The sequence below is a fragment of the Catharus ustulatus genome, chromosome 33 (assembly GCF_009819885.2).
Source record: "Catharus ustulatus isolate bCatUst1 chromosome 33, bCatUst1.pri.v2, whole genome shotgun sequence".
NCBI classification, from domain to species: Eukaryota; Metazoa; Chordata; class Aves; order Passeriformes; family Turdidae; genus Catharus; species Catharus ustulatus.
The window spans coordinates 1,432,830-1,457,239 of NC_046253.1; the positions used below are offsets into that span (position 1 = coordinate 1,432,830).

Genomic DNA, 24,410 nt, shown 5'->3' on the forward strand with positions numbered 1-24,410 from the left:
ACATCGAGGGACACAGAAGGGACCTGGGGACACCGAGGGTGGCATCATGGGGACATGAAGGGGACTTGGGGACGTCGAGAGTGACACCGTGGGGACATGGAGGGGACACAATGAGGACTTGGGGACACCGAGGGTGGCACTGTGGGGACACGGAGGGGACACCACGGAGACTTGGGGACACTGAGGGACACAAAGGGGACTTGGGGACACCAAGGGGTGGCACTGTGAGGACATGGAGGGGACACCATGGGGACTTGGGGACACCGAGGGACACAGAAGGGACACAGAAGGGACTTGGGGACACCGCGGGTGCCACCGCGGCGACACTTTGGGGACATGGCGGTGTGGGTGGGGGAGGGGCTGTGGCCGTTCCCATTCCCATTCCCAGCCCGGCCGGTCCGACTGGTTCAACTGGGAGTGGGGGAGGGGCGGGCTGGTTAAACTGGGAGTGGGGGAGGGGCGGGCGGGGCGCGCCCGGGCTGGGGGAGGGGAGGGGAGGGAGGGGAAGGTGGGGGAGGGGCAGCGCCCCCCGCCCCTCCCCCCACCCCCCCTTTGTTAATCCGCGGCCTCCGGGCCTCTTAAGAGGCCTTAAAACGAACCCGAGGGGGGGGGAGGGGTGGGAATTTGGGAGCCGCCCCTCCCCCACCCCAAATTCCCGCCCCTCCCCCACCCCCACCCCCCAATTTCCCCTCCCCCCACCACAACAAAAAGCCCTCCCCCTCTTTTTTCTCTCCCCGGAATTTATTTGGCCAGATGTTGGGGAGGGGGGAATCCAGATGTTGAAGGGGGGGAGGGGCTGCCCCTCCCCCTCCCCCCGCGCTGGAGCCTGGTCCAGATGTTTTTATTGTGGGGGGGGGTCCCTCCCTCGCTGGGCCAGGCCCCTCATCCAGATGTTGGGGGCGCCATCCAGATGTTGGGGTCCTCACACGAATTTCAGTGCCCCCCCCCCATCCAAATCCAGATGTTTTGGGGGGGTCCCATCACCCCCACAGGGTCCTATCCCACATTTTGGGGTCCATTCCAGATGTTGGGGTCCATTCCAGATGTTGAGGTCCTCATCCAGATGTGGAGGTGTCCCTCCCCCCATTCCAAAATCCCCATTCCAGATGTTGGGGTCTCCATTCTGACCTTTGTCTTCCCATCCAGATGTTGGGGGGGGGGGATCCCCATCACCCCCCCCAGGGTCCTTCCCCAGATGTTGGGGTCCCCATCCAGATGTTGGGGCTCCACATTTCCAGTTCCCTGTTCCAGATGTTGGGGTCCCCAATCCCAACTTTAGGATCCCTGTCCAGATGTTGGGGGCTCCACCCTGACCTTTGTTTTCCCATCCAGATGTTGGGAGGGTCCCATCAGCCCCCCCCAGGGTCCTTCCCCAGATGTTGGGTCCCCATCCAGATGTTGGGGTCCCCCCCACCCTGACTTTGGGGTCCCCATCCAGATGTTGGCCCCCACATTTCCAGTTCCCTGTTCCAGATGTTGGGCCCATTCCAGATGTTGGGACCCCCACCCTGACCTTTGCCTTCCCATCCAGATGTTGGGAGGGTCCCCATCACCCCCTCAGGGTCCTCCCCCAGATGTTGGGGTCCCCATCCAGATGTTGGGGCTCCACATTTCCAGTTCCCTGTTCCAGATGTTGGAGTCCATTCCAGATGTTGGGGGCTCCATCCTGACCTTTGCCTTCCCATCCAGATGTTGGGGGTCCTCCCCCCCCCCCTCCAGGATCCTTCCCCAGATGTTCGAGTCAATTCCAGATGTTGGGGTCCCCATCCAGATGTTGAGGGCCCCTCCCATAATTCCAGTTCCCTGTTCCAGATGTTGCCCCCCAAAAAAAATAAAACACCCAAACCAAAAATTCTATTAAAAAATGGAAAAAATTCCAAAAATCCCCCAAAATTAAAAAAAAACACCTTAAAAATCCCCAAAAGTCCCCTCAAAAATCCCAAAAAATTAAAGAAAAATCCCCCTAAAACTTCCCAAAAATCCCTACAAAACCTCCCAAAAAACCCCAAAATATTAAAAAAATCCTAAACATTCCCCAAAAATCCCTCAAAACTCCTAAACAAACCCCCCCCAGAATTCCAAAAAATTCCCAAAAACTCCAAAAAATCCCAACCCCCCACCAAAATCCCTAAAAAAACCCCCCCAAAAATTCCCCAAAAAGCCCCCAACAAATTCAAAAAATTCCAAAAAATTTCAAAAAAATCCCCCAAACCCCCCAAAATCCCCCCTAAAAATTCCTGAAAATCCCCCCAAAAATTCCAAAAATATCCCAAAAAACCCCAAAAAATCCCCAAAGAAATACCCCAAAAAACCCCAAAAACCTTCCCAAAAATTCCAAAATAACACTTAAAATCCCCAAAATTCAAAAAACCCCCCTCAAAAATCCTCATAAAATTCCAAAAAATCCCCAAAAATGCCCCCAAAAACCCCAAAATTCCAAAAAAAAATCCCAAAAAATCCCAAAAAATCCCAAAAAAATCCCAAAAAAATCCCCAAAAAACCCCCTAAAAATTCCCCCAAACCCAAAGACCCCAAACCTCCCTCCCCAAAAATCCTAAAAAACAAAAAAAACCCCCTCAAACTTCCCTAAAAGAACCCAAAAAATTCCAAAAAATTCCAAAAACCCCCCCCAAAAACCCTAAAAACCCCCAAAAAAATCCCAAAAAAACCCAAAAAATTCCAAAATAACCCCAAAAAAACCCCCAAAAAATCCCAAAAAACCCTAAAAGATTCCCAAAAAACCCCAAAAAATTCAAAAAATCCCAAAAAAATCCCAAAAAAACCCCAAATAACCCCCCAAAAATTCCAAAAAAAATCCCAAAAAATTCCAAAAGAACCCAAAAAATTCCAAAAAACCCCCAAAAATTAACAAAAAAAATCCCCAAAAAACCCCAAAAAATTAAAAAAAAAAAATCCCAAAAAAATCCCCAAAAATCCCAAAAAAATCCCAAAAAACCCTAAAAAAAATCCCAAAAAAATCCCAAAAAATTAAAAAAAAAACCCAAAAAAATCCCGAAAAACCCAAAAAAAATCCCAAAAATCCCAAAAATTCCAAAATAACCGCAAAAAATACAAAAACAAACTCCAAAAAAAATCCCCCAAAAAATCCCAAAAAATAAAAAAAAAATCCCAAAAAAATTCCTAAAAAACCTCAAAAAATCCCCCAAAAAATCCAAAAAATCCCAAAAATCCCCAAAAACCCTCAAAAATTCCAAAAAAACCCCCAAAAAATCCCAAAAAAATCCCCAAAAATTCCCAAAATAACCCCCAAAAAATCCCAAAAAAACTCCCCAAAAAACCCCCAAAATAACCCAAAAAAACCCCCAAAAAAACCCCAAAAAACCCCCAAAAATTAAAAAAAATTACCAAAAAACTCCCAAAAATTCCAAAATAACCCCAAAAATTAAAAAAAATCCCCAAAAAAAATCCCAAAAAATCCCAAAACCCCCAAAAAAATCCAAAAAACCCCCCAAAAAATTCCCCAAAACCCTCAAAAAACCCCCTTAGAAATCCCCAAAAATTCCCTAAAAAACCTCAAAAAATTCCAAAAAAAATCTCCAAAAAATCCAAAATAATCCAAAAAAAACCCCCAAAAAATTCCAAAAAAACCCCCAAATTCCAAAATAACCCCAAAAAAAATCCCAACCCCCCTCCCAAAAATCCCAAAAAAACCCCCAAAAATTTAAAAAAAAATTTCAAAATACCCCCAAAAATTCCAAAAAAATCCCCAAAAAATAAAAAAAAATCCCAAAAAATCCCAAAAAAAACCCCAAAAAACCTCCATAAAATCCCCAAAAATTCCCTAAAAAACCTCAACAAATTCCAAAAAAATCCCCCAAAATCCCAAAAATTCCCCCAAAAAAATCCCCAAAAAAATCCCCAAAAAAATCCCCAAAAAAATCCCCAAAAAAATCCCCCAAAAAATTCAAAAAAAATCCCAAAAAAACCCCAAAATTCCAAAATAACCCCAAAAAAATCCCAAAAACCCCCAAAAAATTCAAAAAAAAATCCCCAAAAAAAATCCCAAAAAATCCCCAAAAAATCCCCAAAAATTCCAAAAAAAAATCCCAAAATATTAAAAAACAAAATCCCAAAAAAATCCCCAAAATTCCCCAAACAAACCCAATCTCCCAGGTGTGGGTGTTTGGAATTTGGGTTTTTATTCCCCGCCCGGGCTCCGGCTCCCGGCGCCGTTTCCTCTCCAGCAGGCGCCGCGCGGGGGAACTCGGCAGCTTCCGGAACGTTCTGGAGGCTGGGAGAAAAATCCTGAATTGAACACAAAAACCTCAGAGGCTGGGAAAATTTGGGGGAATTTTGGAAATTTTTGGGAGATTTTGGGAGATTTTGGGGGATTTTTTGGGAAAGGTTTTGGAGGATTTTGGGGAAATTTGGGAAAATTTTGGGGGAATTTTGAGAAAATTTTGGGGGATTTTGGGGAGGATTTTTGGGGGAATTTTTGGGAATTTTGGGAAGATTTTGAGGAGATTTTGGGAAAATTTGGGGGATTTTGGGGGAATTTTGGGGAAATTTTGTAAATTTTTGGGAGATTTTTTGAGGATTTTGGGGGAATTTTGGGATTTTTTTGGGGAGATTTTTGGGAAAATTTTGGGAAAATTTGGGGAGATTTTGGGAAAATTTTTGGAGGATTTTGGCAAAATTTTGGGGGATTTTGGGGAAATTTTTGGAAATTTTGGGAGATTTTTGGAGGATTTTGGGAAAATTTTGGGAGATTTTGGGGGATTTTTTGGGAGATTTTTGGAGGAATTTTGGAAATTTTTGGGAGATTTTTGTAAGATTTTTGGGGAATTTTGGGGGGATTTTAGGGAAAATTTTGTGAGGGATTTTGGGGGATTTTTAGAAGTTTTTTGGGGGGATTTTTGGAAAATTTTGGGGAGATTTTGGGAGGATTTTGAGAAAATTTTGGGAGGATTTTGGAAATTTTGGGAAAAATTTGGGGAGATTTTGGGAAAATTTTTGGAGAATTTTGGCAAAATTTTGGGGGGATTTTGGGAAGATTTTTGGGGAAATTTTTGGGGGATTTTTGGAAGAATTTTTGGGAAATTTTGGGGGAATTTTGGAAATTTTTTTGGGAGATTTTAGAGGATTTCGGGAAATTTTTGGGGGATTTTTTGTGAGAATTTTGGGGGGATTTTGGAGAAATTTTGGGAAAAATTTGGGGAGATTTTGGGGGAATTTTGGAAATTTTTTGGGAGATTTTTGGAGGATTTTAAGGGAATTTTGGGGGATTATTGTGAGGGATTTTGGGGGAATTTTGGGGAGATTTTTGGGGGAATTTGGGAAAAATTTGGGGAGATTTTGGGAAAATTTTTGGAGGATTTTGGGAAAATTTTGGGAAATTTTTGGGGGAATTTTTGGAAATTTTGGGAAATTTTTGGGGGATTTTGGGGGAAATTTTTGGGAATTTTGGGAAGATTTTGAGGAGATTTTGGGGGGATTTTGGGGGAATTTTGGGGCATTTTTGGAGGAATTTTGGGGATATTTTTGGGGGGAATTTTGGGAATTTTTTGTGAGATTTTTTGAGGATTTTGGGGGGAATTTTTGAAAATTTTGAGGAAATTTTTGGAGAATTTTGGGAAGATATTGGGGGGATTGGGGAAGATTTTAGGAAAATTTTTTTGGGGAATTTTTGGGGGATTTTTGGGAATTTTTTGGAAGATTTTTGGGGGAATTTTGGAAATTTTGGGAGATTTTTGTAAGATTTTGGGGAATTTTGGGAAGATTTTAGGAAAATGTTGTGGGGATATTGGGGGATTTTTGTGAGGATTTGGGGGAATTTTGGGATTTTTTTGGGGGGATTTTTGGAAAATTTTGGGGAGATTTTGGGAGGATTTTGAGAAAATTTTGGCAGGATTTTGGAAATTTTTGGGAAAATTTGGGGAAATTTTGGAAAATTTGGGGAAATTTTGGGAAAATTTTGGAGGATTTGGGGAAAATTTTGGGGGATTTTGGGAAGATTTTGGGGAATTTTTGGGGATTTTTGGAGGAATTTTTGGGAAATTTCGGGGGGAATTTTGGAAATTTTTTGGGAGATTTTTGGAGGATTTCGGGACATTTTTGGGGGATTTTTGTGAGAATTTTGGGGGGATTTTGGAGAAATTTGGGAAAAATTTGGGGAGATTTTGGGGGAATTTTGGGAAATTTTTGGGAGATTTTTGGAGGATTTTAAGGGAATTTTGGGGGGATTATTGTGAGGAATTTTGGGGGAATTTTGAGAAGATTTTGGGAAAATTTGGAGGGCATTTTGGGGGATTTTTGGAGGAATTTTGGGAAATCCTGGGGGGAATTTTGGAAATTTTTTGGGAGATTTTTGGAGAATTTTGGGGGAATTTTCGAAAATTTTGAGGAAATTTTTGGAGAATTTTGGAAGATATTGGGGGGATTTGGGGAAGATTTTAGGAAAATTTTGTGGGGAATTTTGGGGGATTTTTGTGAGAATTTTGGGGGAATTTTGGGGGAATTTTGGGAAAAATTTGGGGGATTTTGGGGAGGATTTTTGGGGGAATTTTTGGGAATGTTGGGAAGATTTTTGGAGGATTTCTGGAAAATTTTGGGAAAAATTTGGGGAGATTTTCGGGAATTTTGGAAATTTTTGGGGAGATTTTTGGAGGATTTTAAGGGAATTTTGGGGGATTATTGAGAGGATTTTGGGGGAATTTTGGGAAGATTTTGAGGAGATTTTGGGAAAATTTGGGGGATTTTGGGAGGAATTTTGGAAATTTTTGAGGGAATTTTGGAAAATTTTTGGGAGATTTTTGGAGGATTTGGGGGGAATTTTGGGAAAATTTTGGGAAAATTTTTGGAGGATTTTGGGAAAAGTTTGGGGGAATTTTGGAAATTTTTTGGAAATTTTTGGGGGATTTTGGGGAGGATTTTTTGGAAATTTTTGGGAAGATTTTGAGGAGATTTTGGGAAAATTTGGAGGGGATTTTGGGGGATTTTTGGAGGAATTTTAGGAAAATTTTTTTGGGAATTTTGGGAATTTTTTGGGAGATTTTTGGAGGATTTTGGGGGAATTTTGGGATTTTTTTGGGGAGATTTTTGGGAAAATTTTGGGAAAATTTGGGGAGATTTTGGGGGATTTTTGGAGGAATTTTGGAAATTTTTGAGGGAATTTTGGAAAATTTTAGGAGATTTTTGGAGGATTTTGGGGGGAATTTTGGGGGATTTTATTTGGAGAGATTTTTGGGGAGATTTTGGGGGAATTTTGGAAATTTTTGGGGAGATTTTTGGAGGATTTTAAGGGAATTTTGGGGGATTATCACGAGGATTTTGGGGGAATTTTGGGGAGATTTTGGGGGAATTTGGGAAAAATTTGGGGAGATTTTGGGAAAAATTTTGGAGGATTTGGGGAAAAATTTGGGAAATTTTTGGGGGAATTTTTGGAAATTTTTGGGAAATTTTTGGGGGATTTTGGGGAGGATTTTTGGGGGAATTTTTGGGAATTTTGGGAAGATTTTGAGGAGATTTTGGGAAAATTTGGGGGATTTTGGGGGAATTTTGGGGAAATTTTGGAATTTTTTTTGGGAGATTTTAGAGGATTTCGGGAAATTTTTGGGGGATTTTTGTGAGAATTTTGGGGGAATTTTGGGAAAAATTTGGGGAATTTTAGAGAGATTTTTGAGGGAATTTTGGAAATTTTTGGGAGATTTTTGGAGGATTTTTGGGGAATTTTGGGAAGATTTTAGGAAAATGTTTGTGGGGGATTTTGGGGGATTTTTGTGAGGATTTTGGAGGAATTTTGGAATTTTTTGGGGGAATTTTGGGGAATTTTGGAAATTTTTGGGGAGATTTTGGGGGAAATTTGGAAATTTTTGGGAGATTTTTGGGAGGATTTTAAGGGAATTTTGGGGATTATTGTGAGGATTTTGGGGGAATTTTGGGAAGATTTTGAGGAGATTTTGGGAAAATTTGGGGGGATTTTGGGGGATTTTTTGGTGGAATTTTGGGGAAATTTTGGGGGGAATTTTGGAAATTTTTAGGAGATTTTTGGAGGATTTGGGGGGAATTTGGGGATTTTTTTTGGGAGATTTTTGGGGAATTTTAGGAAAATTTTGGGAAATTTTTGGGGGATTTTGTGGAGGATTTTTGGGGGAATTTTTGGGAATTTTGGGAAGATTTTGAGGAGATTTTGGGAAAATTTGGAGGGGATTTTGGGGAATTTTTGGGGAGGATTTTGTGGAGATTTTGTGGGAATTTGGGGAATTTTTTGGGAGATTTTTGGGGAATTTCGGGGAAATCTTGGGAGGATTTTGGGGGATTTTTGGGGAAATTCTTGGAGAATTTTGGGAAAAATTGGGGGAGACTTTGAGGGAATTTTGGGAGGATTTTGGGGGTATTTTGGGGGTATTTTGTGGGAATTTTGGCAGGAATTTTGGGATGATTTTGGGAGTTTTTTTGGGGGTATTTTGTGGGAATTTTGGGGTGATTTTATGAGGATTTTTTGGGTATCTGGGGAGGTTTTTTGGGGTAATTTTTGGGTATTTTTGGGTTATTTCCTGACCCATGTGCCCCGAGAGCTCCCTGAGGAAATCCGGCTCTCCCGGTGCAGCTCCAGCGCCAGCGCCCCGGCCTGACGGGCCCCGTCCACCTGGGAGAGAAAATAATCATTAAACACCCAAAAAATATCCTAAAATACTCATTAAACACCCCAAAAATATCCCCAAAATGTCCTCATTAAACATCCAAAAACACCCCAAAATTCCTCAATAAACAGCCCAAAAAAATCCAAAAAATATCCCAAATAGCCCCAAAAAATCCTCATTAAACACCTCAAAATATCCTAAAAATCCTCATTTAAAACCTCCCAAAAATCCTCATTAAACACCTCAAAATATCCTCATTAAACATCTCCAAAATATCCCAAAAATCCGAATTAAACAGCCCAAAAAATTCCCTAAAAATCCCCAAAAATAAAAAAAAATTCCTAAAAAATCCCCCCAAAAATCCCCCAAAATAAAAAAAAAAAATTTCCCAAAAAACCCTCCAAAATTCCCAAAAACCCCCCCAAAATCCCTCCAAAATTCCCAAAAATCCCCAAAAAATCCTCCAAAAATCCCTCAAAAATCCCCAAAAAAATCCCAAACCCCCCAAAAAAAGCCAAAAAAATTAAAAAAAAAAACCCCCAAAATTCCCCCAAAAAATAAAAAATCCCAAAAAATTCCCCAAAATTGCCAAAAAACCCCAAAAATCCTCAAAATCCCCCAAAAATCCCCCAAAAAATCCCCAAAAATTAAAAAAAAATCCCCTCAAAATTCCTAAAAAAAAAAAATCTCCAAAAAATTCCAAAAATCCCCAAAAAAATCCCAAAAATTCCCCAATAATCCCCCAAAAAATCCCCAAAAAAATTCCCAAAAACCCCAAAATCCCAAATCCCCAATTTTTTCCCCTAGAACTCCTCACCAGCAGCTGTAGGGATTGCAAAAATCTCCCAAAAATTACCCAAAAATTCCCAAAAAAACCCAAAAAAATTCCTAAAACCCCCCCAAAAAATTCCCAAAAAAATCCCCAAAAATCCCCAAACCCCCCAAAAAAATCCCCCAAAAAACCACAAAAATTAAAAAAATTCCCAAAAAATAAAAAAAAAATCCAAAAATCTCCCCAAAATCTCCCAAAAATGTCCAAAATCCCCCAAAAATAAAAAAATCCCCCAAAATTAAAAAAACCCAAAAAAAATCCCCCAAAAATTCCCCAAAATCCCTAAAAAAAATCCCCAAAATTACCAAAAAATCAAAAAAAAAAATCCCCAAACCCCCCTAAAAAAACCCCAAAAAAACTCCCAAAAAAACCCTGAAAAAATCCCCCAAAAATTCCCAAAAATTAAAAAAACATCCCAAAAAAACCCCAAAAATCCCCCCAAACCCCCCCAAAAAAATTCAAAAAAATCCCAAAAAATTGCCAAGAAAATCCCCAAAAATTCCCCAAATCTCCAAAATCCCAAATCCTCGATTTTTATCCCCAGAACTCCTCACCAGCAGCCGCAGGGATTGCAAAAATCCCCCAAAAATTCCAAAAAAATTCCCCCCCCAAAAAAATAAATCCCTAAAAAATAATCCCAAAAAATTCCCAAAAATTTAAAAAAATCCCAATAATTCCTCAAAAAATTCCCCAAAATCCCCCTAAAAAATCCCCAAAAATCCAAAATTTTCCCAAAAATCCCTCAAAAATCCCCAAAAAATCCCCCAAAAAATCCCAAAAATCCCTGAAAAAATCCCAAAAAAATCCCCCAAAAAATCCCAGTCCCCCCAAGAAAGCCCAAAAAATTTAAAAAATCCCCCAAAAATTCCCAAAAATTGCCAAAACCCCCCCAAAAATCCCCCAAAAAATCACCCCAAGAGCCCCCAAAATCCCCAAAAAAATTTTAAAAAAACCCAAAAAATTTTTAAAAATCCCCAAAAATTCCTGAAAAAACCCCCCAAAAAATAAAAAAAATCCCCTAAAAAATTCCTAAAAATCAAAAAAAGCTCCAAAAATCTCCCAAAAAATCCCCAAAAACCCCCCAAAAACCCAAAAAAATTAAAAAAAATCCCAAAAAATTCCCCAAAAAACCCAAAAAAACCCCAAAAAAATCCCAAAAAATTCCCAAAAATCCCCAAAACCCCAAATCCTCGATTTTTATCCCCAGAACCTCCTCACCAGCAGCCTCAGGGACTGCAGCACCTGCCCCTGCTGGGCCAGGATCTCTCCGTAGTCGGGTTTGGAATCCCACAATTTGGGATTTGGGGATCGGGGAGGGGCCCAGGGGGGGGAGCCCAGCCCGGAGCTGCTCCAGGGTCCTGGGAGGGGAAAAAAATGGGAATTTGGGGGGAATTTGGGAATTTTGGGGGATTTTAGGAATTGTAGGGGAGAATTTTGGGCGAGAATTTGGGGATTTTGGGGGGGAATTTTGGGTGAGAATTTGGGGATTTTGGGGGGGAATTTGGGGATTGCAGGTGGGAATTGGGAATGTTGGTGAGAATTTGGGAATTTTGGGGGGAGAATTTGGGGATTTTGGGGGGATTGGGATTTTGGGTGGGAATTTGGGAATCCAGGTGGGAATTTGGGAATTTGGGGGGAATTTGGGAATTTTGGGGGAATTTGGGAATTTTGGGTGGGAATTTGGGAATTTTGGGGGGGAATTTGGGAATTTTGGGGGGAATTTGGGAATCCAGGTGGGAATTTGGGGACATTCTCACCTGGAGGCCTCCTGGGAGTGCTGCAGGTGCTGCTGCAGGAGCTGATCCCAGGCCTGGAGCTCCCCAGAGAAACTGGGGGGGACAGGGGGGGACAGGGGGGGACAGGTGAGGGGACAGGGGGGGGACAGTGAGGCTCAGGTGTCCCCAGGTGTGCTCCATCTCTGTCCAGATGTCCCCTCTGTTCTCCAGGTGTGTCCCAGATGTCTCCAGATCCCCCCCAGGTGTCCCCAGATTTGTCCCAGGTGTCCCCAGGTGTCCCCAGGTGTGTCCCAGGTGTGTCCCAGGTGTGCCTCAGGTGTGTTTTGATGTCCCCAGCTGTGTCCCAGATGTCACCTCCCCACTCCAGGTGTGTCCCCAGGTATCTCCAGGTGTCCCCAGGTGTGTCCCAGATGTTTCCAGATCCCCCCAGGTGTCCCCAGATTTGTCCCAGGTGTGTTTTGATGTCCCCAGGTGTCACCTCCCCACTCCAGGTGTGTCCCAGGTGTCCCCAAATTTGTCCAGATGTCACCTCCCCACTCCAGGTGTGTCCCAGATGTACCTCAGGTGTGTTTTGATGTCCTCAGGGTGTGGCCCAGGTGTCCCCAGGTGTGTCCCAGGTGTGCTTTGATGTCCCCAGGTGTGTCCCAGGTCCCCCCAGGTGTGTCCCCAGGTGTCTCCAGGTGTCCCTCCCACTCTCCAAATGTGCCCAGGTGTCCCCAGATTTGTCCCAGGTCCCCCCAGGTGTGTGCCAGGTGTGTTTTGCTGTCCCCAGGTGTCCCCAGGTGTGTCCCAGGTGTGTTTTGATGTCCCCAGGTGTGTCCCAGATGTCACCTCCCCACTCCAGGTGTGTCCCAGATGTGTCCCAGGTGTGACATCCCCACTCCAGGTGTGTCCCAGGTGTGTCTCAGTTGTGTTTGATGTCCCCAGGCGTGTCCCAGATGTCTCCAGATCCCCCCAGGTGTCCCCAGATTTGTCCCAGGTCCCCCCAGGTGTGTCCCTGGTGTCACCTCCCCACTCCAGGTGTGTCCCAGGTGTGTTTTTGCTGTCCCCAGGTGTCCACCAGGTGTCCCCAGGTGTCCCCAGGTGTCCCAGGTGTGTCCCAGGTGTCCCCAGGTGTCCCCAGGTGTGCTCACCTGGCCATGAGCAGCTTCACCTGAGCCACAGATTCCTCCAGGGCCGGATCCAGGCAATCCCTGCAGGAAAAGGATCCAAATTCACCAAAAATCCTCAAATTTGGGGACAAATTCAGTGAAAATCCAAAAAAAAATCCCAAATTTTGGGCAAATCCAGTGAAAATAAAAAAAAATTCCCATTTTTTTTTGGCAAATCCAGTGGAAAATTACAAAAAAAAATCCCAAATTTTGGGGCAAATCCAGTGAAAATCCAAAAAAATCCCAAATTTTGGGGCAAATTCAGTGAAAATCTCCAAAAAAATCCAAAATTTTGGGCAAATCCAATGAAAATCCCCCAAAAATCCCAAATTTTGGGGCAAATTCAGTGAAAATCCCCCAAAAATCCCAATTTTTGGGGCAAATCCAATGAAATTTTTTTTTAAATTCCCAAATTTTGCGGCAATTCCAGTGAAAATCCCCCCAAAAATCCCAAATTTTGGGCAAATCCAGTGAAAATCCCCAAAAAAATCCCAATTTTTGGGGCAAATCCAATGAAAATCTCCAAAAAAATCCAAAAATTTTTGAGCAAATTCAGTGAAAATTACAAAAAAAATCCCAAATTTTGGGCAAATCCAGTGAAAATCTCCAAAAAAATCCAAAATTTTGGGGCAAATCCAATGAAAATCCCAAAAAAAAATCCCAATTTTTGGGGCAAATCCAATGAAATTTTTTTTTAATTCCCAAATTTTGGGGCAATTCCAGTGAAAATCTCCAAAAAAATCCCAATTTTTTTGGCAAATCCAGTGAAAATCCCCCCAAAAATCCAAAATTTTGGGGCAAATCCAGTGAAAATCCAAAAAAATCCCAAATTTTGGGGCAAATCCAGTGAAAATCTAAAAAAAAAATCCAAATTTTGGGGCAAAATCCAGTGAAAATTCCCCCAAAAATCCAAAATTTTTGGGCAAATCCAATGAAATTACAAAAAAAATCCCAAATTTTGGGCAAATCCAGTGAAAATCTCCAAAAAAATCCAAAATTTTGGGGCAAATCCAATGAAATTTTTTTTTTTAATTCCCAAATTTTGGGGCAATTCCAGTGAAAATCCAAAAAAAATCCCAAATTTTGGGCAAATCCAGTGAAAATAAAAAAAAAATCCCAAATTTTGGGGCAAATCCAATGAAAATTACAAAAAAAATCCCAAATTTTGGGGCAATTCCAGTGAAAATCTCCAAAACAAATCCCAAATTTTTTAGCAATTTCAGTGAAAATCCAAAAAACAATCCAAAATTTTGGGGGAAATCCAATGAAATTTTTTTTAAATTCCCAAATTTTGGGGCAAGTCCAGTGAAAATCCCCAAAAAAATCCCAAATTTTTGGGGCAAATTCAGTGAAAATCCAAAAAAAAACTCCAAAATTTTGGGGGCAATTCCAGTGAAAATCCCCCAAAAAAATCCAAAATTTTGGGGCAAATTCAGTGAAAATCCAAAAAAACAATTCAAAATTTTGGGGCAAATCCAATGAAATTTTTTTTAAATTCCCAAATTTTGGTGGCAATTCCAGTGAAAAATCTAAAAAAAAATCCAAATTTTGGGGCAAATTCAATGAAAAATTTTTTTTTAATTCCCAAATTTTGGGGCAAATCCAGTGAAAAATTTTTTTTTAATTCCCAAATTTTGGGGCAATTCCAGTGAAAATCCCAAAAAAAATCCCAATTTTTGGGGCAAATCCAATGAAAATTTTTTTTTATTCCCAAATTTTGGGCAATTCCAGTGAAAATCCCAAAAAAAATCCCAAATTTTGGGGCAAATTCAGTGAAAATCCCAAAAAAATCCCAAATTTTGGGGCAAATCCAGTGAAAATCCAAAAAAATCAAAATTTTGGGCAAATCCAGTGAAAATTTTTTTTAATTCCCAAATTTTGGGGCAATTCCTGCCAAAATTCCCAAAAATTCCCACGTGACAAATTAAGAAAATTCTGGAATTAAAAAATTCTGGAATTTTTGGTGATTTCCATGGATGGAAATCCCCAAAATTGACCTAAAATCCCTGGAATTAACCCCAAAATCCTGGAATTAACCCAAAATCTTGGATTTTTTTGGGCACTTCCAGGGCATTAAAATCCAAAAAATTCAAAATTTTCAAGGTTGGAACAACCTCAAATTCCCCCAAATCCAATTTTTTAAAAGATTTTTGTGGATTTTGGCCCCTCCCAAGGTGAAAATTCCAAATTTTTTTTTTATTTTTGTGGAGTTTGGCCCCTCCCAGGCTGAAAATTCCAATTTTTTTTTTTTATTTTTGTGGATTTTGGCCCCTCCTATTCTGGAAATTCCAAATTTTTTTTTATTTTTGTGCATTTTGGCCCTTCCTATCCTGAAAATTCCAAATTTTTTTGTGATTTTTGTGGATTTTGGCCCCTCCCAGGCTGAAATTCTCAATTTTTTTTTTTATTTTTGTGGATTTTGGCCTCTCCCAGGCTGAAAATTCCAAATTTTTTTTTTATTTTTGTGGATTTTGGCCCCTCCCAAGTTGGAATTTCCCAATTTTGGTTTTTTTTTTTACCCCAAATTCTCACCCTGGGGGTTGCTCCAGGCAATTCCCAAGGGTCCCATCCTGGAGCAGCCTCTGGAGCAACCTCTGGAATTCCTCAGAGCTCACCTGGACTGGAGAAAAAAAAGAGAAAAAAAAATGAGATTAAAAACCACCCTGGACTTAATTAATTACTAATTATTAATTAATTTTTTTTTTTTTGGTGGAATTTAAAGATTTTTTGTCATTTTTTCTGATTATTTTTACCCAAATTCCCAAATTTTTGAAGGTTCAGGAACATCCAGGAATCCCTCAGGAATTTTTTTTTTCATCCTTCATCAGTTAATTATTTGTTGATAATTAAAAAATTATTGGTTAATTATTGATTAATTCAATTTTTTCCCATTTTTTTAACCCAAATTCCTGATTTTTTTTTGAGTATCAGGAACATCCAGGAATTCCTCAGAATCCTTTTTTATCATCCCACAAATAATTATTAATTAACTATTAATTAATTCCATTTTTAATGGGATTTAGCTCCTCCATTTCAGGTCATTTTCCTGATTTTTAAAAAAAAAAAACCCCAAATTTCACAATTTTGGGAGGAATCAGGAAGACCCAAAAATCCTTCAGGACTTTTTTTGATCACCCTAAAATTAATTATCAATTAATTCTTAATTAATTCCCCAATTTTTGAGGTCTCAACCTCTTTGAAAATTTGGAAATTTGGGATTTTTGAGGGGAAAAAAAATCCCAAATTTGGGGAATTTTGGAAATTTCAATCCTCACCTTTGGCAGCAAAAGCCTCAGGGTCGAATCCTTCAGATTCCTCCAGGACCTGCTTCAACTTCTGGGCTGAAAACTGAGGGAAAAAATGGGAAAAATCCAACAAAAAATGGAAAAAATGGGAATTATCCAACAAAAAATGGGAATTATCCAACCAAAAAATGGGAAAAAATGAGAATTATCCAACAAAAACCGGGAAAATTTTGGTTTTTATTCTGATTTTCTGGGGTTTAAAACAAAGATTTGGGAGGGAAAAGGAGCCCAAAATTCTTTTTGTGTTTGAGGAGTCAGGGAAATGAAATTTTTGGGGGGGAAATTCCAGGATTTTGGTGAATTTTAAAATTTTAGGAGCTGTTTCATTCCTGGAAATGCCAAAAAATTCCAGGATTTGGGGTAAATTCCAAGATTTTGGTTTAATTTAAATTTTTAGAGCTGTTTCATCCCTGGAATGACAAAAAAATTCCAAGATTTGGGGTAAATTCCAAGATTTTGGTTTAATTTAAGATTTTCAGGAGCTGTTCCATCCCTGGAAATGACAAAAAAATTCCAGGATTTGGGGGAAATTCCAAGATTTTGGTGTGAATTTCAAAATTTTGGTTTAATTTAAAATTTTTAGGAGCTGTTTCATCCCTGGAAATGCCAAAAAAATTCCAAGATTTGGGGTAAATTCCAAGATTTTGGGTGAATTTCAAAATTTTGGTTTAATTTAAGATTTTTAGGAGCTGTTTCATCCTGGAAATGCCAAAAAATTCCAGGATTTGGGATAAAATCCAAGATTTTGGTTTAATTTAAAATTTTTTGGAGCTGTTCCATCCTTGGAAATGACAAAAAAATCCCAAGATTTTGGTTTAATTTAAGATTTTTAGGAGCTGTTTCATCACTGGAAATACCAAATAAATTCCAAGATTTTGGATGAATTCCAAGATTTTGGTTTAATTTAAGATTTTTAGGAGCTGTTCCATCTCTGGAAATGCCAAAAAAATTCCAAGATTTTGGGTTAATTCCAAGATTTTGGTTTAATTTAAGATTTTTAGGAGTTGTTCCAGCTCTGGAAATGCCAAAAAAATTCCAATATTTTGGTTTATTTTAAAATTTTTAGGAGCTGTTTCATCCCTGGAAATGCCAAAAAAATTCCAAGATTTTGGGTGAATTTCAAAATTTTGGTTTTAATTTAAAATTTTTAGGAGCTGTTCCATCCCTGGAAATGACAAAAAAAAATCCAGGATTTGGGGTAAATTCCAAGATTTTGGTTGAATTTCAAAATTTTGATTTAATTTAAAATTTTTAGGAGCTGTTCCATCACTGGAATGACCAAAAAATTCAGGATTTGGGGTAAATTTCAAATTTTGGTTTAATTTAAAATTTTTAGGAGCTGTTCCATCCCTGGAAAAGCCAAAAAAATTCCAAGATTTTTGGTGAATTCCAGGATTTTGGGTGAATTTCAAAATTTTGGTTTAATTTAAAATTTTTAGGAGCTGTTCCATCCTTGGAAATGCCAAAAAAAATCCAAGATTTGGGGTAAATTCCAAGATTTTGGTTTAATTTAAAATTTTTAGGAGCTCTTCCATCCATGGAATGACCAAAAAATTCCAAGATTTTGGGTGAATTCCAAGATTTGGGGTAAAATCCAAGATTTTGGTTTAATTTAAAATTTTTAGGAGCTGTTCCATTCCTGGAATGCCAAAAAAATTTCCAAGATTTTGGGTGAATTCCAAGATTTTGGTTTAATTTAAGATTTTTTAGAGCTGTTTCATCCCTGGAAATGCAAAAAAAATTCCAAGATTTGGGGTAAATTCCAAGATTTTGGTTTAATTTAAAATTTTTAGAGCTGTTTCATCCTGGAAATGCCAAAAAAATTCCAGGATTTGGGGTAAAATCCAAGATTTTGGTTTAATTTAAATTTTTAGGAGCTGTTCCATCCCTGGAAATGCCAAAAAAATTCCAGGATTTGGGGGAAATTCCAGGATTTTGGGTGAATTCCAAGATTTTGGTTTAATTTAAGATTTTTAGGAGCTGTTCCATCCCTGGAAATACCAAAAAAAATTCAAGATTTTGGTTTATTTTAAAATTTTTAGGAGCTGTTTCATTCCTGGAAATGACAAAAAAAATTCCAAGATTTTGGGTGAATTCCAAGATTTTGATTTAATTAAGATTTTTAGAGCTGTTCCATTCCTGGAATGACAAAAAAATTCCAAGATTTTGGGTGAATTCCAAGATTTTGGTTTAATTTAAATTTTTAGGAGCTGTTCCATCCTGGAAATGCCAAATAAATTCCAGGATTTGGGAGAAATTCCAAGATTTTGGTTTAATTTAAGATTTTTAGAGCTGGTTCATCCTGGAAATGCCAAAAAAATTCCAGGATTTGGGATAAAATCCAAGATTTTGGTTTAATTTAAGATTTTTAGAGCTTGTTTCATCTCTGGAAATACCAAAAAAAATTCAAGATTTTGGTTTATTTTAAAATTTTTAGGAGCTGTTTCATTCCTGGAATGCCAAAAAAATTCCAAGATTTTGATTTAATTTAAGATTTTTCGGAGCTGTTCCATTCCTGGAAATGCCAAAAAAATTCCAGGATTTGGGGTAAATTCCAAGATTTTGGTTTAATTTAAAATTTTTTGGAGTTGTTCCATCCCTGGAAATGCCAAAAAATTCCAAGATTTTGGTTTAATTTAAAATTTTTAGGAGCTGTTTCATCCCTGGAAATACCAAAAAAATTTCAAGATTTTGGTTTATTTTAAAATTTTTAGGAGCTGTTCCATTCCTGGAAATGCCAAAAAAATTCCAGGATTTGGGGTAAATTCCAAGATTTTGGTTTAATTCAAGATTTTTAGGAGCTGTTCCATCCCTGGAAATACCACAAAAAATTCAAGATTTTGGGTGAATTCCAAGATTTTGGGTGAATTTCAAGATTTTGGTTTAATTTAAAATTTTTAGGAGCTGTTCCATCCATGGAAATGCAAAAAAAATTCCAGATTTGGGGTGGAATTCCAAGATTTTGGTTTAATTTAAGATTTTTAGAGCTGTTTCATCACTGGAAATGCAAAAAAAATTCCAGGATTTGGGGGAAATTCCAAGATTTTGGGTGAATTTAAAATTTTTAGGAGCTGTTTCATCCGTGGAAATACCAAAAAAATTCCAAGATTTTGGGGTAAATTCCAAGATTTTGGTTTAATTTAAGATTTTTAGAGCTGTTTCATCCCTGGAAATACCAAAAAAAAATTCAAGATTTTGGTTTATTTTAAAATTTTTAGGAGTTGTTCCATCCCTGGAAATGCCAAAAAAATTCCAGGATTTGGGGTAAATTTCAAAATTTTGGTTTAATTTAAATTTTCAGGAGCTGTTTTCATCCCTGGAAATGCCAAAAAAATTCCAGGATTTGGGGTAAATTCCAAGATTTAGGTTTAATTAAGATTTTTAGAGCTGTTTCATCCCTGGAAATACCAAAAAAAATTCAAGATTTTGGTTTATTTAAAATTTTTAGGAGCTGTTTCATTCCTGGAAATGCAAAAAAAAATCCAAGATTTTGGTTGAATCCCAAGATTTTGGTTTAATTTAGAATTTTTAGGAGCTGTTCCATCCCTGGAAATACCAAAAAAATTCCAGGATTTGGGGTAAATTCCAAGATTTTGGTTTAATTTAAAATTTTAGGAGCTGTTCCATCCCTGGAAATGCCAAAAAAATTCCAAGATTTGGGTAAATTCCAGGATTTTGGGTGAATTTCAAAATTTTGGTTTAATTTAAAATTTTTAGAGCTGTTTCATCCCTGGAAATGCAAAAACAATTCCAAGATTTTGGGTGAATTTAAAATTTTTAGGAGCTGTTCCATCACTGGAAATACCAAAAAAAATTCCAAGATTTGGGGTAAATTCCAAGATTTTGGTTTAATTTAAGATTTTTAGGAGCTGTTTCATCCCTGGAAATGCCCAAAAAATTCCAGGATTTGGGATAAAATCCAAGATTTTGGTTTAATTTAAAATTTTTTGGAGTTGTTCCATCCCTGGAAAATACCAAAAAAATTCCAGGATTTGGGGGAAATTCCAGGATTTTGGGTGAATTCCAAGATTTTGGGTGAATTTACCTGGAAACTGGAGAGGAGGAGGAGGGAGAGCCGTTGGATTTCAGGGAGTTCCAGGCTGATGGATTTGCTCAATTCTAAAAAAAAAAAAAAAAAAAGGTTAAAAATGGTGAAATTCCCCAAAAATCAGCTGGGGGTTGGGAAGGGTGTGGGAAAAGCAGGAAAAAAAGGAGGAAAAATTAAATTTAAGGAGGAAAATGGGGGAAAGGAAAGAGGAAAAATTGAATTTAAGGGGGGAATTGGGAAAATAAAGAGGAAAAGTCACATTTAGGGATCAAAAATTGGGGGAAAATGTGAAAAAATTCCAAATTTAAGGATTAAAAGTGGGGGGAAATAGAAAAAAAAATCACATTTAAGGGACAAGAAGAGGGAAAATTTGAAATAGGAGGAGGAGAAGTCACATTTAAGGATCAAGAGGACAAAAAAGTTAAATTTAGGGGTCAAAAATGAGGAAACATGGAAAAAATTAAGGGGAAAAATCACATTTAAAGAGAAAAATAGGGAAAAGAAAGAGGAAAAGTCACATTTAAGGGGAAAAAATGGGAAAAGGAAGAGAAAAAATAACATTTAGGGGGGAAAATGGGAAAAGAAAGAGGAAAAATCACATTTAGGGGAAAAATGGAAAAACAAAGAGGAAAATTCACATTTAGGGGAAAAATGGGAAGAGAAAAAATCACATTTAGGGGGAAAATGGAAATAGGAAAAGTCACATTTAGGAAAAAAATGGGAAAAGAAAGAGAAAAACATCACATTTAGAGGGGAAAAATGGAAAGAGAAAAAGTCACATTTAGGAGAAAAATGGGGAAAAGAAAGAGGAAAAGTCACATTTAGGGGGAAAAATGGAAATAGGAAAAGTCCACACATAGAGGGAAAATAGGAAAAGAAAAAGCCACATTAGGGGGGAAAAATATAAAGAAGAAAAGTCCCACTTAGGAAAAAAAATGGGAAAAGTAAAGAGAAAAGTCACATTTAGGGGAAAATGGAAATTAGGAAAAGTCACATTTAAAGGGAGAAAAATGGGGAAAAGAAAGAAAAAAAATCACATTTAAGGGGAAAAATGGAAAATAAAGAGAAAAAGCCACATTTAGGGGAAAAATGGAGATAGGAAAAGTCACATTTAGGAAAAAATAAGAGAAAAAGCCACATTTAAAGGGGGAAAACAGGAAAACAAAGAGGAAAAGTCACATTAGGAAAAAAAAGAGGGAAAAGAAAGAGGAAAAATTCACTATTTAAGGGGAAAAATGGGAAAATAAAGAGAAAAAGCCACATTTAAAGGGAGAAAAATGGGAAAAGAAAGAAAGAGAAAAAGTCACATTTAGGGGAAAAAAATGGAAAGAGGAAAAGTCCCACATAAGGGAAAATGGGAAAAGAAACAGGAAAAATCACATGTAGGGGAAAAATATAAAGAGGAAAATTCCCACTTAGGGAAAAAACTGGTAGAAAAAAGAGCAAAAGCTACATTTAAAGGGAGAAAACAGAAAAAAAAGATCAAAACTCAAGGCAAAAAAAGGCAGAAACTGCACAACCCTCACTGACACGAGTCTCAGAGCGCCCCCTGCAGCTCCCAAAAATAATTTTAATTAAAAGCAGCCTAAAAAAAACCCCTCACCAGCCACGTCCTGGTGCACGGGGGGCAGCGATTTGCGGCGGGATCGCCTCCCCTTGAGGCTGCAGCGGCGCCAGGAGCGGCGGCGGCCCCCGGGGGTGGCGACAATCGGGGACAAACTGAAGGAATTGGCCGGAGGCTCCTTCTCGCTGCTGCTCGGGGGTTTTTTCTTCTTGCTGGATGAACTCGGGGTTTTTTTCTTCTTGCTGGATGAACTCGGGGTTTTTTTCTTCCTGCTGGATGAGCTCGGGGTTTGTTTTGAGTTGGGAGGCTGAAAAATCTCCTCAGAGCCGGGAGCTGAGGGGAAAAGAGATTTGGTGATTCTCGAGTTGGTTAAAATACAATTTTGTGAGAGGGAATTGTTTTTTTTTTTCCAAGGGTTTCACAGTGATTTTATGGTTTTGTTCTAAATGCGTGATATATTTATTGTTGGTTTTTTGCAACTGTATGTATAACGTTAAAATAGCTTTCCTATATAAATATAAGCTCTTTTTTTCTAATAACAAAAGTTAAATGTAAGATTTTTAAAAATTAAAATAACACCTTGTAAACGTTTTATAGGAGCCCTACAAGTAACACAACAATTATCAACACTAACCGACTGCAAAAAGACAAAACCACCACCCAAATTAAAAAATAATAATAATAAAAAAATTAAAACCACAAGCCACGAAACACGCATGCTTTAAAAAACAAACGCAAAATGTAGCCATGCTAAACAGTTCCTAAAAAATTTTATTATACATAAAAACATACAACAGGTTAATATATTATAAAGTATATTTTAAAAAGCGTTCCCAAAACAACCGTGTGCTCTTGGCAGCTTACCAAACACTCGGCCGTTTTAACACTTTGCTTTTTATTTTAATTTTTATTAAACCTTTTTAAATTTTAGCAAAACAGTGAAACGTGTTTTGCACAAATTGGATTTTAAGCGGGAGGAACAGGGGAGCTGAGGGGGAAAGGAGCGCTGAGGGAAAAGGAAAGGAGAGCTGAGGGAAAAGGAGCGCTGAGGGGAAAGGAAAGGAGAGCTGAGGGGAAAGGAAAGGAGCGCTGAGGGGAAAAGGAAAGGAGAGCTGACGGGAAAGGAAAGGAGAGCTGAGGGGAAAGGAGAGCTGAGGCTGAAGGAGAGCTGAGGGGAAGGAAAGGAGTGCTGAGGGGAAAGGAGCGCTGAGGGGAAAGGAAGGAGCGCTGAGGGGAAAAGGAGCGCTGAGGGGAAAGGAAAAGGAGCGCTGAGGGGGATGGAGAGCTGAGGGGAAAGGAGCGCTGAGGGGAAAAGGAGCGCTGAGGGAAAAGGAGAGCTGAGGCTGAAGGAGAGCTGAGGGGAAAGGAAAGGAGAGCTGAGGGGAAATGGAGCGCTGAGGGAAAGGAAAGGAGAGCTGAGGGGGAAGGAGAGCTGAGGGGAAAGGAAAGGAGCGCTGAGGGGGAAGGAGAGCTGAGGGGAAAAGGAGCGCTGAGGGGGAAGGAGCGCTGAGGGGAAAGGAGAGCTGAGGGAAAGAAGAGCTGAGGGGAAAGGAGCGCTGAGGGAAAGGAGAGCTGAGGGGGAAAGGAAGGAGCGCTGAGGGGAAATGGAGCGCTGAGGGGAAAGGAGAGCTGAGGGAAAGGAGAGCTGAGGGGAAAGGAGAGCTGAGGGGAAAGGAGGCGCTGAGGGAAAGGAAGGAGCACTGAGGGAAAAGGAGAGCTGAGGGGAAAGGAGAGCTGAGGGGGAAGGAAGGAGAGCTGAGTGGAAAAGGAGCGCTGAGGGGGAAGGAAAGGAGAGCTGAGGGGAAAGGAGAGCTGAGGGGAAAGGAAAGGAGAGCTGAGGGGAAAGGAAAGGAGCGCTGAGGGGAAAAGGAAAGGAAAGCTGAGGGGGAAGGAAAGGAGCGCTGAGGGAAAGGAAGGAGAGCTGAAGGAAAAGGATCACTGAGGGGAAAGGAGAGCTGAGGGGAAAGGAGCGCTGAAAGAAAAAGGAAAGGAGCGCTTGAGGGAAAGGAGAGCTGAGGGAAAAGGAGCGCTGAGGGAAAAGCAGCGCTGAGGGGGAAAAGGAGCGCTGAGGGAAAGGAAGGAGAGCTGAGGGGAAAGGAGTGCTGAGGGGAAAAAGGAAGGGGAGCTGACGGGAAAGGAGCACTGAGGGGGAAGGAAGGAGAGCTGAGGGGAAAGGAGTGCTGAGGGGAAAAGGAGCGCTGAGGGGAAAAGGAAAGGAGAGCTGAGGGGAAAAGGAGCACTGAGGGGAAAAGGAAAGGAGAGCTGAGGGGAAAAGGAGCACTGAGGGGAAAAGGAAAGGAGAGCTGAAGGGAAAAGGAGCACTGAGGGGAAAAGGAAAGGAGAGCTGAGGGGAAAAGGAGCCCTGAGGGGAAAAGGAAAGGAGAGCTGAGGGGAAAAGGAGCCCTGAGGGGAAAAGGAAAGGAGAGCTGAGGGGAAAAGGAGCACTGAGGGGAAAAGGAAAGGAGAGCTGAGGGGGAAGGAAGGAGAGCTGAGGGGAAAAGGAGCGCTGAGGGGGAAGGAAGCAGCACTGAGGGGATCTGAGAGCCATCCCCATCTCCCAAACCCCAAACAGCCCAACCAACTCCTCCCCACAGAGCAGCAATTCCCTTCCCCGCCCTTACCTGGCGCCGCCCCTCCTCTCTCAGGGCAGGCTCCGCCGGGCTGTGGCTGAGGGGAAAAATCATTACCGGGCTGGAAGCGCGGCCGCCCCGCGGCTCCCCCAGCCGGGCCGAACCCCTCCGGCGCTCACCTCGTTCTGCTGCGGCCCGGCCGAGCCCCGCGGGGACGGAGCAGCGGCCGGGCCGGGGGAGCCGCCGGCTCCCGCTCCAATCTCCGCCATGGCGCTTTCCCGCCGCTTTCCTGCCCTCAGAGCCTCGCTCATGCGCGGAGCGCGCTGCGGCTTCGGCGCCATCACAGCGCAGGCGCGGGGCGGCTCTGCCCTCACAGCGGTTCCCGCCCCTCACGATGCTCCTTGTTGTAAGCGAAAAACGCGTTTAGCTGTTTTGGTAAAATTTGAAAGATTTAATAAAAAGACAATAGGAGACACACATAAAGCGAAGGGTTAAAACGGCCGGGTGTTTGGTAAGCTGCCAAGAGCACACCGTTGCTTCGGGAACGCTTCTTTAAATACACATTAACTTGTTGAATATTCATGGTCTCTCATGTTTAATA

The 24,410-nt window shown here is 40.2% G+C and overlaps 1 protein-coding gene across 1 annotated transcript; it reads right to left on the reverse strand.

The window, feature by feature from the left end:
• Positions 1-407: 407 nt before the first annotated feature.
• On the reverse strand, positions 408-24,150 carry DSN1 (DSN1 component of MIS12 kinetochore complex). The gene is made up of 12 exons (XM_033083693.1): positions 23,989-24,150; positions 23,861-23,906; positions 21,279-21,572; positions 19,673-19,746; positions 15,598-15,670; positions 14,855-14,942; positions 12,305-12,364; positions 11,193-11,264; positions 10,654-10,793; positions 8,522-8,608; positions 4,123-4,252; positions 408-411 (listed from the first exon to the last, which is right to left on the reverse strand). The coding sequence occupies exons 1-12, from the start codon at positions 24,148-24,150 to the stop codon at positions 408-410; spliced, it is 1,230 nt and encodes a 409-aa protein (XP_032939584.1).
• Between the last annotated feature and the right edge of the window lie 260 nt (positions 24,151-24,410).

Coding starts and splice junctions, on each gene's coding strand:
- DSN1 (XM_033083693.1), bottom strand. CDS start 24,150: ATGGCGCCGAAGCCGCAGCGCGCTCCGCGCATGAGCGAGGCTCTGAGG. Junction 15,671..19,672: donor TCCTCCTCTCCAGTTTCCAG/GTAAATTCACCC, acceptor TTTTTCCCTCAG/TTTTCAGCCCAGAAGTTGAA. Junction 8,609..10,653: donor TGCAGTCCCTGAGGCTGCTG/GTGAGGAGGTTC, acceptor TTTCTCTCCCAG/GTGGACGGGGCCCGTCAGGC.